The sequence below is a fragment of the Lacerta agilis genome, chromosome 4 (genome assembly GCF_009819535.1).
Source record: "Lacerta agilis isolate rLacAgi1 chromosome 4, rLacAgi1.pri, whole genome shotgun sequence".
In the NCBI taxonomy this organism is placed as follows: Eukaryota; Metazoa; Chordata; class Lepidosauria; order Squamata; family Lacertidae; genus Lacerta; species Lacerta agilis.
In genome coordinates, this window is record NC_046315.1 from 18,665,547 (window position 1) to 18,678,243 (window position 12,697).

The following is a 12,697-nucleotide window of genomic DNA, read 5'->3' on the forward strand; positions in this document are numbered from 1 at the left end:
AACATATAGTGCCTTATACCATGGTGTCTATCAGTACACCATACTTTGGTTCGTATTGGGTAGATTAGTAATGGGAATTGGTTACAGATTGATTGTCCAGCCTACTGTGTTATACTAGGCAGCCACTAGATATACAGCAAGAAGGTGTTGATAGTGAATGGGTCATTCGCCCATTTTCTTGGATACTTTACTTGCTTGTGAATACAGTGGAGCTGATATTATGTTAATTATGATAATTATTAGATAATATGGAGCATGTAAAACTAAAAAAAATCATTCATCTTGGTATGTTTTCCTCCCACAGGTCCTCGATATGTTGTACAAATAGGTGACAAAGTAATTGACTATAATGAAGAATTCCGCCTGTTTCTATCAACCCGAAACCCAAATCCTGACATACCACCCGATGCAGCTTCCATTGTTACAGAGGTTAACTTTACAATAACACGGAGTGGCTTAAGAGGGCAGGTAGGCATTCACATCTCCAGTAATGATACTCTTCATTTTAACTTAAAGGCATGGGGCTGCATAAGACAATGCTTATACCACTGGTGGAAGATCCTGATTTCTTTCCCTGAGAGGCCCTTTTGCAGAGTATTAATGCTTATATCAGAAAAACCTGTAAAGGAAAAATGACCACGCCTAAACTTTGGTCAACCACTGTTTCGTGACAAGGAGATGGGATGGGTGATGAAGAAAATGAGAAGGTTCTGAGAACATACAGGTGGTTCTGTAACCACAATGATAGTGCTTATGTTGATGAACATATTTTGAGCTGGTGCCAAAAACACATTGTGCTATGATATAGGGAAGTATGTTAGTGGGGGTCCCCCCCATATAAGCATGGCATTCTCTGCTTAGGGCCGAGCAGCTTATGGCCCTCTGTTGTTAGGCTATTTCTCCATGATTGTAATAAAGAAGCCCCAGGCAGTGTTTGGATCAAAACACAGTGAGTGGCTATTTTTCTGCAACATTCCTCATGGTGCATTAATCCCTTTTAGCACTCTTGCACAGTTGGCAATCTCTACAGAGAAAAAAATATTCTCACTTTAGCTAACATGTCCTTAAGTGGTTAGATTAGAAAGTTCTGTTATAATAGAAAATGTCTTGTGAGAAAGGTATACAATAACATGCAGCTTATATGAGGGTTACATTTTGGAGATTGTGCCTAAAGCCAAAATTGTGAAGAGTAAAAACACTTTGGGTTCAATGGCAAGTTGGATTGCCATTTTCCCCAGAACCCTGACTCCTTTCCCCTCCCTTTTAATTAAGATTTTTCCCCCATGCATGCAAAGCTGTATGTGTAAAAGTTTAATGTGTGCAAGTTACTGTACTTAATACTGAAAAATGGGGTGAGAATCCATCTGAATCACTGGGCTGAGTTGGATTTTGTGGACTAGGAAGTTACGCTTAAAGTCTTTACAGTCCAATTATTTTTGTGGGTTCTGATTCACATATAGGGTTCCCTTGCCTGTAAAATGTCCTCATTTCTTCTGTTAAAATGAGTGTTGCACCCCAGTCACATAAAAAACCTGTTGGAACAACCACGGGGCTGTGAGCCAAGGCACTATATTTGAAATATGTCTAATGAGTATAAGAAATCAAAATTATTTAAGGTCAGTTTAGAGTAGACTAATGGCGAAGAAGCAGTAAATAATGCTAGAAGGTTCTCAAATTCTTTTTATTGTGCTCTTGTTGGTGCTAACAATGGAAATTAATTTGCTTATTTACATGACTGATAAGCCAAGCAATGAATGAAAAGCATTGTCTTGGAATAACATTTTTCATGTTAATGATAAACAAAATATACTAATAAACCAGACATCTGTTTGTGTTTGGTACATTTGTGTTTATGAATCTAGAAAACAACAGAGCTTCAGTGGCTACCATTACATTCAATTCGTTTTCACTGAAAACTTGAATAGTGTGTTTTAGATTTGGAGAGCCATGAGTGGTGAAATCAGAGGAGCTTCTGTGCCTTCTCTTACTCACTAGTCCCCTGCCTCGGGGTTGGAGAGCTCTGTATTAGTGTAGGATAGGCATAGTATCTGAGAAGGGCAAGGGAATCAATAGTATTGAGTGGGAGCAAGTTTGGGGGAGTAAAGTGCCTTTTTCCTGTGCTGTTGTAATGGACTCAAGTGGATTTGACTTCTCCTAATGCTCAAAAGTAGGAAGACAACACAGAGTCCATTATAACATATAGAAATACCTTTCAGTTAATACAAACAGCACCTTTTGGACCCAAACCAGTGTTGGAAAAGCAAATATCTTGATTTTATCAGAAAATCAGAACAAAGGGATATTAACAGGCCGAATCACTGGATCAAAACCAGCAAGATGAAATTCAAGAGAGAGTAATGTAAAATTCCGTATTTTACTATAAATTATAATAAATGCACAAGTGAAGAAAGGGGGGGACCTGTATTGCTAGCAGTACATAATGAATAGAATCGTAGTGAATCACAAGCTTAACACAAGCCATTTGTGCAGTCGGGCTGCTAAAACAAAATGAAACACCAAAGTCATTCTTAGGCTGGAAACCAATCCTATGTGAAACACTTGAAAGAACTGTTTATCCTGTAGAAGAGAGAGACATAGCAATTTTCAAATACATGAAGGCCTGCCACGTGGAAAATAGAATAGACCTGTTCTCTGTTGCTCCAGAGAACAGGACTGGAACCAATGAATGAAAATTGTAGGGAAGCAGATTTCAACTAAATAGAAGAGAAACTTGGACAGGAGCTATAGTTGAATCCTGCTGTGATAACCTCCAGGATTCCTCACATTTCTGTGATAAACCATTGCTTGAAAATTCTGTCGTCTCCAGTGCTTGTGATATTCTCTTCTGACATCTCACTAATTGCCTGCCAGCTTCTAGCTTTGACTATTCAACATGAAAAACCAGATCTGGAAGAACAGAAGACAAAATTGTTACAGCAGGAAGAAGATAAGAAGATACAATTAGCAAAACTTGAAGAATCACTTTTGGAGGTAAACTGTAGATGGGCTGCATTTATTTAGGAGTTTCTGTATGAAAGAGAGAAACATACTTAGAAGATTGTTACTGCCAGAAATATGTTTACGTATCTGATGACTATAACTATTTTAGGCCAGCTTGCCATAGAATATGGATTGCTTGCTTGGGGAGAGTTGGGGAGAAAGAACAGCAGTCTTAACATTGGAAATCTGCTTCTAAGGGCTGCACTGTGCTCTGGAACAATGCATAAGGAAAAGGGAATGTGGAATCAAGCTTGTATATGGAGCAGAGAGTGGCTTAGGGCCATCCACTTGATGTTGCAATGATAGTGGGTGACTTTTTTGCCTTATAAGGGGTCTCCAGAAGCCCCTTTCAAGGTACTGTTTTGTTCAGCTAATTGTCAGGTCTTCAGAAGCCTCTGGGCAAGACAGTAGATACATAGATAGATAGATAGATAGATAGATACTTTATTGTTATTGTACGTAGTACAACGAAATTGAATGCCATCCCACATTTACAGACACATATACACATTTATACATTTACAACCACACATACACATACATACCATCCATCACGACTCCCCAAATATCATATCATTTGGTTACAGCATTTAAAATAGTTATAGCTCTTGGATAAAAACTGTTTTTTAGTCTATTTGTTCTTGATTTAATTGTTCTGTATCTCTTGCCCGAAAGCAACCGTGCAAACAGAGTATATCCAGGATGAGATGAATCCTGTAAAATGTTGTTTGCTTTTTTGAGACTGTGTTTTCAAAGGGGCTTTTGAAGATATCAGGTATAGGGCAGGTAGGCATGGCTTGGCTGAAATGGTATTGTGGGCCAGATGGGGAGGCCTGATGGACCTAATTAGGACTGTGGGCCGGAGGTTCCCTATGGCTGCTTAGAACAAAAAAAGTGCAAAATTTGAAGGTTTTTCTTTGGGAAAGTATGAAAAACACTTTGAGATCAGCAGTGTTTTTCTCCCTTCAGAAAATTATTATACATTGGTACCTTGGTTTTCAAACATAATCCATTCTAGAAGACCGTTTGACTTCAAAAACCGAAAACTCAATACAGAAAACTCAAACAGGAAGCCGCCTCAGATGTTTGACTTCTGAGGCGTGTTTGAAAACAGAAGCATTTACTTCCGAGTTTACAGTGTTCGAGTTTCGAAACGTTTGTCAACGGAGACGTTCGAAACCCAAGGTACCACTGTGTAACTGATACAGTTGCAAGCACATATGCTGTGTAAGATTGAAAGTGTAGCGGTCCTTTTTCATCTTTATATGTAAAGTTTCTCAGGCATGCCTCATTACCTGTGGATTAATAACACAATCCATATCTGTGCATGATGTCTTTTTAAAAATTACCTAGTTGATCATTAGTGAAGCACTTCATTGACTACGTCAATAACTCATTTAAAATCACAGCAAATGTTCTGTATATTCTTGGAATATGTCAATAAATCATTGTAAATTTACTCATTGAACCCTATCAGTTCAAGCCCCTATCAGGGCTTGTTCAAACTTAATGTGAAAACCCAGATTTAGAGATGAAGAGAAAGCTGTGGGACTAATAAAATCCAATTTCAAAATGAGTTCAGGAGCATACCCAAATTCATTTTAATGTGAATTGGCAATAAGTGAATGAAATCCTGTGACTAGGATGGAAGGGTAGGGTAGCTTGGTTCCAGTATTCAAGAAATGTAATGCATACTTAGATTTCATCAGTATCTCTCTAATTTTTAAAGTATTGCCACATATTCCATATTTACACCTCACTTTTCCTTAAAATTGCCCATTTATAAGGAAACTGAACTGTTTTTCCTCCCTGCAGACACTTGCAACCTCTCAGGGAAATATACTTGAAAATAAAGATCTGATTGAATCCTTGAATCAGACAAAAGCAAGTAGTGCTCTAATTCAAGAATCACTTGTTGAATTTCATAGACTTCAGATTTCTCTCGATCAGGTAACTTGGCTTCCTTATACTTGTTTTATTTGGGTGCACTTTTGCTAAGTGAAATATTTTATAATAGCTCTTATTTGGTTTACTTGGCCCTAATTCTGCAGTCTGTTAGTACATCTTATGTTGCTTGGTAGAACTATTTCAATTACAAATATCTAATAATAATCTTGTATTTCACAAGGAAGAGACATAGGGCACCATCCAGCTCAGAATTATGCTTGGCCCTGCTGTGTCCCTGTGATTTCATTGACAGAGTTCAGCAGGGTGATTCATTCATCCGTTGAAAGCGGTGGTTTGTTCATTCATATATTAAGCAGGACACTGTTTTCTCTACCTTCACCAGTGCCAAGCCAGGTGATGTAACTGAAATTCTCAAACTGTGGAATGAACACACCTTTTCTGATGTCTTCAGTCACTAGCAGAGACATTTTTGTGTTCTTGGACTGAAATTTTATCTCTTAAGTTTGGGTATACTTCGGTGAACTGAAGGCAGTTAATGGTATATGACTTCTATGACTGGCTCCATGATACGTCACAAATAAAATTTGCATACATGTTAGCTACCAACTTTTTAAATTCAACACACAAGATGATGTGAAAAGGAAAGGAGGTAGAGATGAACAGGGGGGAAATGTGTTATTATTGTAGTTATGCACACCTGGGCTTATTTTCATGCAATAGAGGATTTATGGAATAAATTTTACCCACAAACCCAGTGTTCTGAAGTTATTTTTGAAGAACTTCATTGGCTTAATACACAGATGCAAATCCAGACAGAACAATTCTAGATGTATCTAAGGGTTTGTAGTGGAGCCGGTAAGACATTTCACTTGTTCGTCATGCTACGCTAGGCAGTTATGCCAAATCATAGATGGCTTTTGAAACTGCCCGAAATTTGCAGATAGGTTTGCTTCCCTCTTGGAAATGCCCCATCTTCCTGCTGTGCTTTCTTTCCCAGTTCTACAGATGAGCATTTGTAAAATATATTTTAGGTTTGCAGAATTTTATAGAAATGTATATAAGAATGAGGGATCATATAATATGCCTTGCAAAGTGCTGGACTATTATTGTACTGTATATATCTTTATTTTGTTAGTAGTGAATTTATTTTTTGTGACCAGTAGATGGCGGTAGCATTCTAATGCTAACTCTTCTTTTTTCTTAGGAAAGGGACGCCTATCTCCCTCTGGCAGAAAGTGCCAGCAAGATGTACTTTATTATCTCTGACTTGTCCAAAATTAATAACATGTACCGCTTTAGCTTGGCTTCTTTCCTAAGACTTTTTCAAAGGGCCCTACAAAGTGAACTGGTATGTGCCATTATCCTGAAGCAGGGAACGTTGTTATTTATTTTTAGAGTTTTATGTATGTATTGCTTTTAAATTGTTAGTTGCCTCAAGTCCTAGGAATAGGGCTGTTTGAAATAAATTGGAAAGGAAAAGAAAAGAAATAAGGGGGAAAGCAATCTATTAATGGTAGCACAAAATGCCTAAGTACTTTGGATATTTTAAATAAGAACATAAAATTAATACTGGCAGTATTACGTGGCATACATTGTACTGTCAGGGTATGAATAAAGAGAAATTCTGTCCTGTGTGAACTGCAGAATCTTCCCAGAGAATGTCTTAATAAAATACTGTATCTCTAAAGGTTCTTGGATACAAAGGTAACAAATTCTAAATAGCAAGTTCAGATGAGGATATTAAGATGTATTTTATGTAAATATGTGATCTCTAGTTATTTGCTAATTTAAAGCAAATTATTTTTGTATTTGTCAGAATAGGGAATCATGCTTCAAGGGTTGTTGTTTTTTTAAGTTGCTCATATGTTAATAAATCAAAGTTAATAGCAGCTGTAAGGGGAGACTTTTGAAGACCCAGGATACTATGAAGTTAGGGCTGTGAAGGCATAATGCATCTTTCAGTTAGTCAAGATGAAATAGCCGTGGTGAGGCAGCATGGGACCAGCAAGGGGCAACCTTCCCAATAATCAGTTCGACTCCTTTTTACTCAGAGCACTTTATCTTAGAAAGATAAAGTGTTAAACACCCTATCAAATGAAGACCCAAATTGCTACAAAACTCATGCATTAGCATGTTTTCAGTTTCTACTGAAATTCCCCTGAACTTTATTTTTATGTAAGCTGCCATTAGTGACATTCTGCAAAGCACTTGCTCTGACTTGTTGCTTTGAAGATGCAGTCTTGGATTCAGTCTTACAAGTATTTATCTTGCTTTAATGCATGTTAACTGTGGCCTGTTAATACAGGTGCAGCACAAAAAGCATTCAGGGTGTTGCGCCCATGCCACGACTTCCCATGGGAGCTTTCATCAGCCCGCCTTGCTTATCGCAGTGCTTTGGTATGGCGGGGAAACAAAGGGGCGGTTTTACAAGAATCTCAACTCTTAGATTTAGGAAGCCCAAAGTCCAGGTTCTAAGGAATCCTGAAATCAATAGAATGTACATGTAAGCAGCGGACCACAACATGATGGGGCTGTGCCACCCACCTGACCTCCATCCAGCTGAGTCACTTCTGCATACTGCGCTGACGGAGGGGAGGAACAGGATGGTGGTGGGATTGGCATGGAGCTCATGGTTGACTCCACCAATGCCTTTGCACTGTGGTGTGCCAGCCTTGCTCCTACCATTCCCCTTCTCCTCTCCATCCTAGTATGTTGCATTGACTTATCTGGGTAAGGTCAGATGAGTGGGGCAGACCCAGCAAACCTTCTGCATGCAAGTCTTTATTTCTGTCTCTGAGCAGGAAGAATAAGATTCAGGCATGATGAGCCAACCTCCCAATTTCAGGGGAAAAAAGAGTATCAAAGGACACAATTTACTTGGATGAATTCTTTCTGATGGGTCCATTGCATTAGTGTAAAATAGAGCAATTAAAATAGTATACAGGCTTAAACTACTTAAGGATTGTAAATGGAAAAGGTTCCAAAGCAGGCTTATTTCATATTGCCAACTAACCTCCTTCATATTGCAAACAAACTTTGAGAGTCCAGGTAATTTTTTCCAGTATTCCTTTAGTTGTACATTGTGTTCTGAAAAGTTTATATAATCTGTCATGGTAGTACTCCTCTCTGATAGGCCATACCCAGGCAAGCTTCTCTCAGCCCAGTGTTACTGCTGACATGCTTAAATTACTTCTCTGAATGAAGTAGATCAGGCTTCCTCAAACTCGGCCCTCCAGATGTTTTGAGACTACAATTCCCATCATCCCTGACTACTGGTCCTGCTAGCTAGGGGTCATGGAAGTTGTAGGCCAAAAACATCTGGAGAGCCAAGTTTGAGGAAGCCTGAAGTAGATGCTTGCTGATTATAGGGGGAGCCTATTGCTTAGTATACATACACAATTTCCGTAGGTTGACAATATAGCACACCAGATTTTCTTAAAGCGATATTCGAGTCTCTTTATGTAGGTTTTTATCTGTAAAGTGATAGTTAACATTTTAACTGGCAACCCAGTCAGATAGGCTGAGTACAAATAAATTATTATTATTAACCATTATTTTCAGGACCTGGGAAATACTGAAGAAAGAATAAAGTCTCTTATCAGCTCCTTAAAACACATGGTATATGAATATGTCTGTCGCTGTTTGTTTAAGGTAAGATTTTATTTTCCTCTGCACTGATTCACAGTACTGAATGTGAAATTATATTCCCACTGCAGCCATAGCTTGGCGCGCTTGAATATATGGATCAGTAGATACAGAATAATGCTAAAATTTGCTTATTTGTTAGTAAGAGGTATTTGCTTTTTACTCATGAGAGCTGTACACAGCAGCTTTTTGCCTTGTTTGGCAGAACAAATGAGTTTCCTGCTTTATAAACAGCCTTTTTGCTCACCTTGGGACTATTGTCTTATTACAGCACTGGGACACCATTAACTTCAGAAACACCAGTATTTGGAAAAAGAAGGAAAGGAATGGTACCCAAAACAAACAATGTTCTTTCAGGATTCACTTATGGCTTTACTGATAACTCTTTTTTATTAAGGGCACATTGCCTTAGTTCATAAAATCATCAATCTCTTGAGTCATACTGGATCCTGGTATCTTTGTATGCTGTAATATATAGGAACTCTTGTGCTGAGCAACATATCAGCCCCTTCCGACACCCCAGAACTGATGCAGCCCATTTTCTCTGCCTTTTCTAACAAAAATAGAATTTAGAAGAAAAGTGTATAACCTGTCCTATTAAAAAAAACCCTTGCTGGAAGGAAGCTGGAAACCTTGATCAGGAGCAGGAGCTGCTTTCACCTCATCCTGTGCTGCCCAGCCAATTGATTTATGCCAGTTCTTCACATTAGCACACAGTGCACTGCGCTGTACCCCCAGACACATACTGAAGGGTACCTGGGGGCAACACTGCAACAAGTCTGGTGTCAGATGAGGAAGGAACAAACTTCTGGACTGTAGTTGAATTTGTGGGAAGATACAGCTGTCATATACACTGGAACCACTCCAGGCCTTGGTGGAATCTTGCATTCATCACTTAGGAACTTGTTCTCCAGATTGCCGTATGTCAAGGGTGCGAGTCCCAAACATGATAGCTTCAAGCACATTATCACCACAAAGTGTTACCTTATTATTTGAGAACCATTTTGGTGAATGAGCAGTGGGTTGTGCATTATTGGCTTAGTTCACTAAGAAGCATTATTGCACAGGAATGCTTCTTGCATGACCATAAACTTTCTGAGAACACATGATTTTGTAATTACGTATGCACATCACTATAGACTGAAAGGGAATTACCTGGCACTGAAAAATGATTGGCCTGTTTTGTAACAGACCATATAGCACATTTTTCCAGTGGACTGCCCAATTATTCAGTTTGAAAAGAGTGACGTGGTCATATCTATTGTGGTTAAAATAAGCATACAGTTTATAGATTGACTGTATTCACAGTCACAGTACATGCAGAGGTTTCATTGAGCTCTAATGAACAAATCCACCCGTCCCCCTGGAAAAAGTTTATACATAACAAATGATGCAAGGCAAATCATTCATTTAATAAAACTAAATACTTATTTATGTATTTCAGTGGCTATATTGTAGAGCTAGTGTAGTGTGTACGAGACTCAGAAAGAGCTAAGAGTCGGGCAGTCCCTGATTCAAACATATTTATTATGTATTTTTAAAATTCTTCCTTCAGCGATGAAATGCAGAGTAATATTTTATTTAATGGAAATAAAGCAATACCACAAATGAAAATGTATTCATAAAAGCACTGAAAATGGCAGATAATAAAACCCCACAATGTCTTAAGAGATCAAAACATCTGAAAAGTCTGGGAAATCAAAGAAAAACTCTTTGCCTAGCACTGAAATACCATTAATGTAGCTGCCTGGCAAGCTGTCCTGGGAAGGCCATTGCAAAGAGGGACTGCCACAGTTGCAAAGGCTTTCTCTCCCATCACTACTCACCTTATCTCAGATGGCACAGAACCTAGAAAGAGCCTCAGGTGATGATTTCAGTGATTGGGCAGCTTGGTCAACACTAACACTTTGAATTGAGCTTGGAAATTGACCAAGAACCAGTTATGCTTTTAACACAGATGAGATATAAATTGGATATGCAGTCCCAGTTAGCAGCCTAGCAGTGACTGGATTCTCCAAGCTGTCTTCAAAGAAGGCTCCACATATAATAACATTGCTGATGCCTAGTTCTGTTCCAGCTGGAAAGCAAGTTAATAAAACCTCAGAGCCTCTTTCGCCTGGACTGCCCTTTGCCCACAGGGCTATCTACCACCAGCTGTCTATAGGAATAATTCTGGGGGGGGGGGGAGAGAGAGGCAAGTGAGGATAACCCCAGTTTCTAGCTGCCCTCTCCCCCTCTGAATCATCTGCCAACTGCCCTATGGGAAGCATTCTGAGGGCTTTAATATTGTTTACTGTAATTTTATTAAGTTATCTTATGTTACTTACAAGCTGTTTTGGAAGAATTTGTATCCCGAAATATGAGCTATAAATAGTTTTTTTTTTAAAAAAAACCACCAATTCATTACATTTCACTCCACATTATCAGGTGACACCATACAGAATTAAAAATACATATACTTAAGCATGTAATGATATCCTTAAAAAGGCACTCAATCTCTTTTTATATGCGACCACCACAGCTAGAGTGGTTTATGTAAAAAAATGGAAATAAATTTGGCAGAATAAATTGATAGAATACACAGAATTAGTAACTATGACCGCAAAATTAAGAAATAAGGATGAGCCGTGGATAAGAGATGAGTGGAAGTTCTTTGAAGAGTATCTTAGAGGGTATAATAGTCAATTTAACCTACAAGCAGGAATGAACATATGAGCAGCAGATAAAACTAAATAAAGGAAGATTTGAGATGAAAATGGATGGAATAATAGAATATGCAGCCGACAAAAGACAACCTAGAATGCCATAGAGAGATGGACTGGGAAGTCTGAGGATAAGAGATAAATGATGAATATTGTATGATGCATATATAAGTTGTAAAATGTGTGTGTGTGTGTGTGTGTGTATCACAAATTATCAAGTGACAATCACTCAGTCATTTCATGCACATGTTAAATAGTAAGCAGAACAAGAATGAGCCCTGCAGAAGCAAGTAGCATAAATTTCACAGGCAGAACTCTCCAACCCTTTTACCATTCTCTGAAACAGCCTCTCCAGGTAGGATGCAACCAATAGAGCCATCCAGTTCCCAGTCCCGAGAACCTACCCAGAAGGATACTATTGCTGCTAGTATCAAAAGCCAATAATTGATACAATAGAAGCAACAGCTTCTCTCTCCTGCCTCTTGAATGTATCAGGGCAACCAAGGCAGTTTCAAACCAAAGTCTGCTGCCAGATTTAAATGGATCAAAATGCTTAAGTTCGTCTAGCAATTTCTGGAGCTGCTCAGCACTTTTGCTAGTGTGATTTCTTTTGGTGGAAAGCTAATCCTTAAACATTTTCTTCAATGTGTTTTTAATTATTTTCTAGATTCCCCCCCCCCATGATTAGCATCTATCAGAAGAAAACCTCAAGCTACTCCAACAGTTGAAAGCAAGCTTTTCAGTTCAATAACTAAGACTGTCTAAGGAGGCTGCTGTTGTTCATTATCCCCATCTTTGCATTGAGTCCACTGTGCTCTGTTCTAGTCCCCTTGAACGGAATGGGGTTGCACAATAACTGTGCTTTTGGAAGATTGGAGTTTTTCTTCACCAACCTAAATAGTTACACTGGTGTCTTCCATATGTTTTCAGCATGTTATATGACTTTGCATTACCACAGAAGTTGAATGAAATAGCACATTCCAAGCACTTCATAATATACAGTATATGAGAGATTTCTTGTTTTCAAAATCTCCCCTGAAACATAGAAGATGAATGGAAGGTTAAACATATAATTTTGTGATATCAAAATGAATTATTACCATTTGCTTTTGTTATGATGGTGTTTTATATCATCAACATTGGTGCATCTGACCCTTTGTTTCATCTGGGTACTGTAGATGAATTTAAAATGCTACTGGTTAGTTCTGAAAGTGAATTCATTGAAAAACTATAAATTAGTGGTTAGGGATTTATGTAGTTGCTAGGTTCAGAAATGAGCTAGTTCAATTACCCTTTCACTTCAGCTGATATATGGCTATAATGTAACACTGTGTACTGCACTGACACTGTAGCCATTCAATATTAAAAGATTTCCAAGCTAAAGTTATAAGCCTTTGTGCATTACAAAATTAATTCATTAGATCTGTTTTGCATCTTTCATA

At 38.3% G+C, this 12,697-nt stretch overlaps 1 protein-coding gene across 1 annotated transcript in view; it reads left to right on the forward strand.

The window, feature by feature from the left end:
* DYNC2H1 (dynein cytoplasmic 2 heavy chain 1) overlaps positions 1 to 12,697 on the forward strand; it is a 139,761-nt gene that overhangs the window by 66,345 nt on the left and 60,719 nt on the right. Inside the window, exons 66-70 of the mRNA XM_033146197.1 lie at positions 305 to 468; positions 2,872 to 2,991; positions 4,816 to 4,950; positions 6,113 to 6,256; positions 8,470 to 8,559. Of these exons, the coding sequence (XP_033002088.1) occupies positions 305 to 468; positions 2,872 to 2,991; positions 4,816 to 4,950; positions 6,113 to 6,256; positions 8,470 to 8,559 (653 nt within the window). The remainder of the gene's footprint in view (positions 1 to 304; positions 469 to 2,871; positions 2,992 to 4,815; positions 4,951 to 6,112; positions 6,257 to 8,469; positions 8,560 to 12,697) is intronic.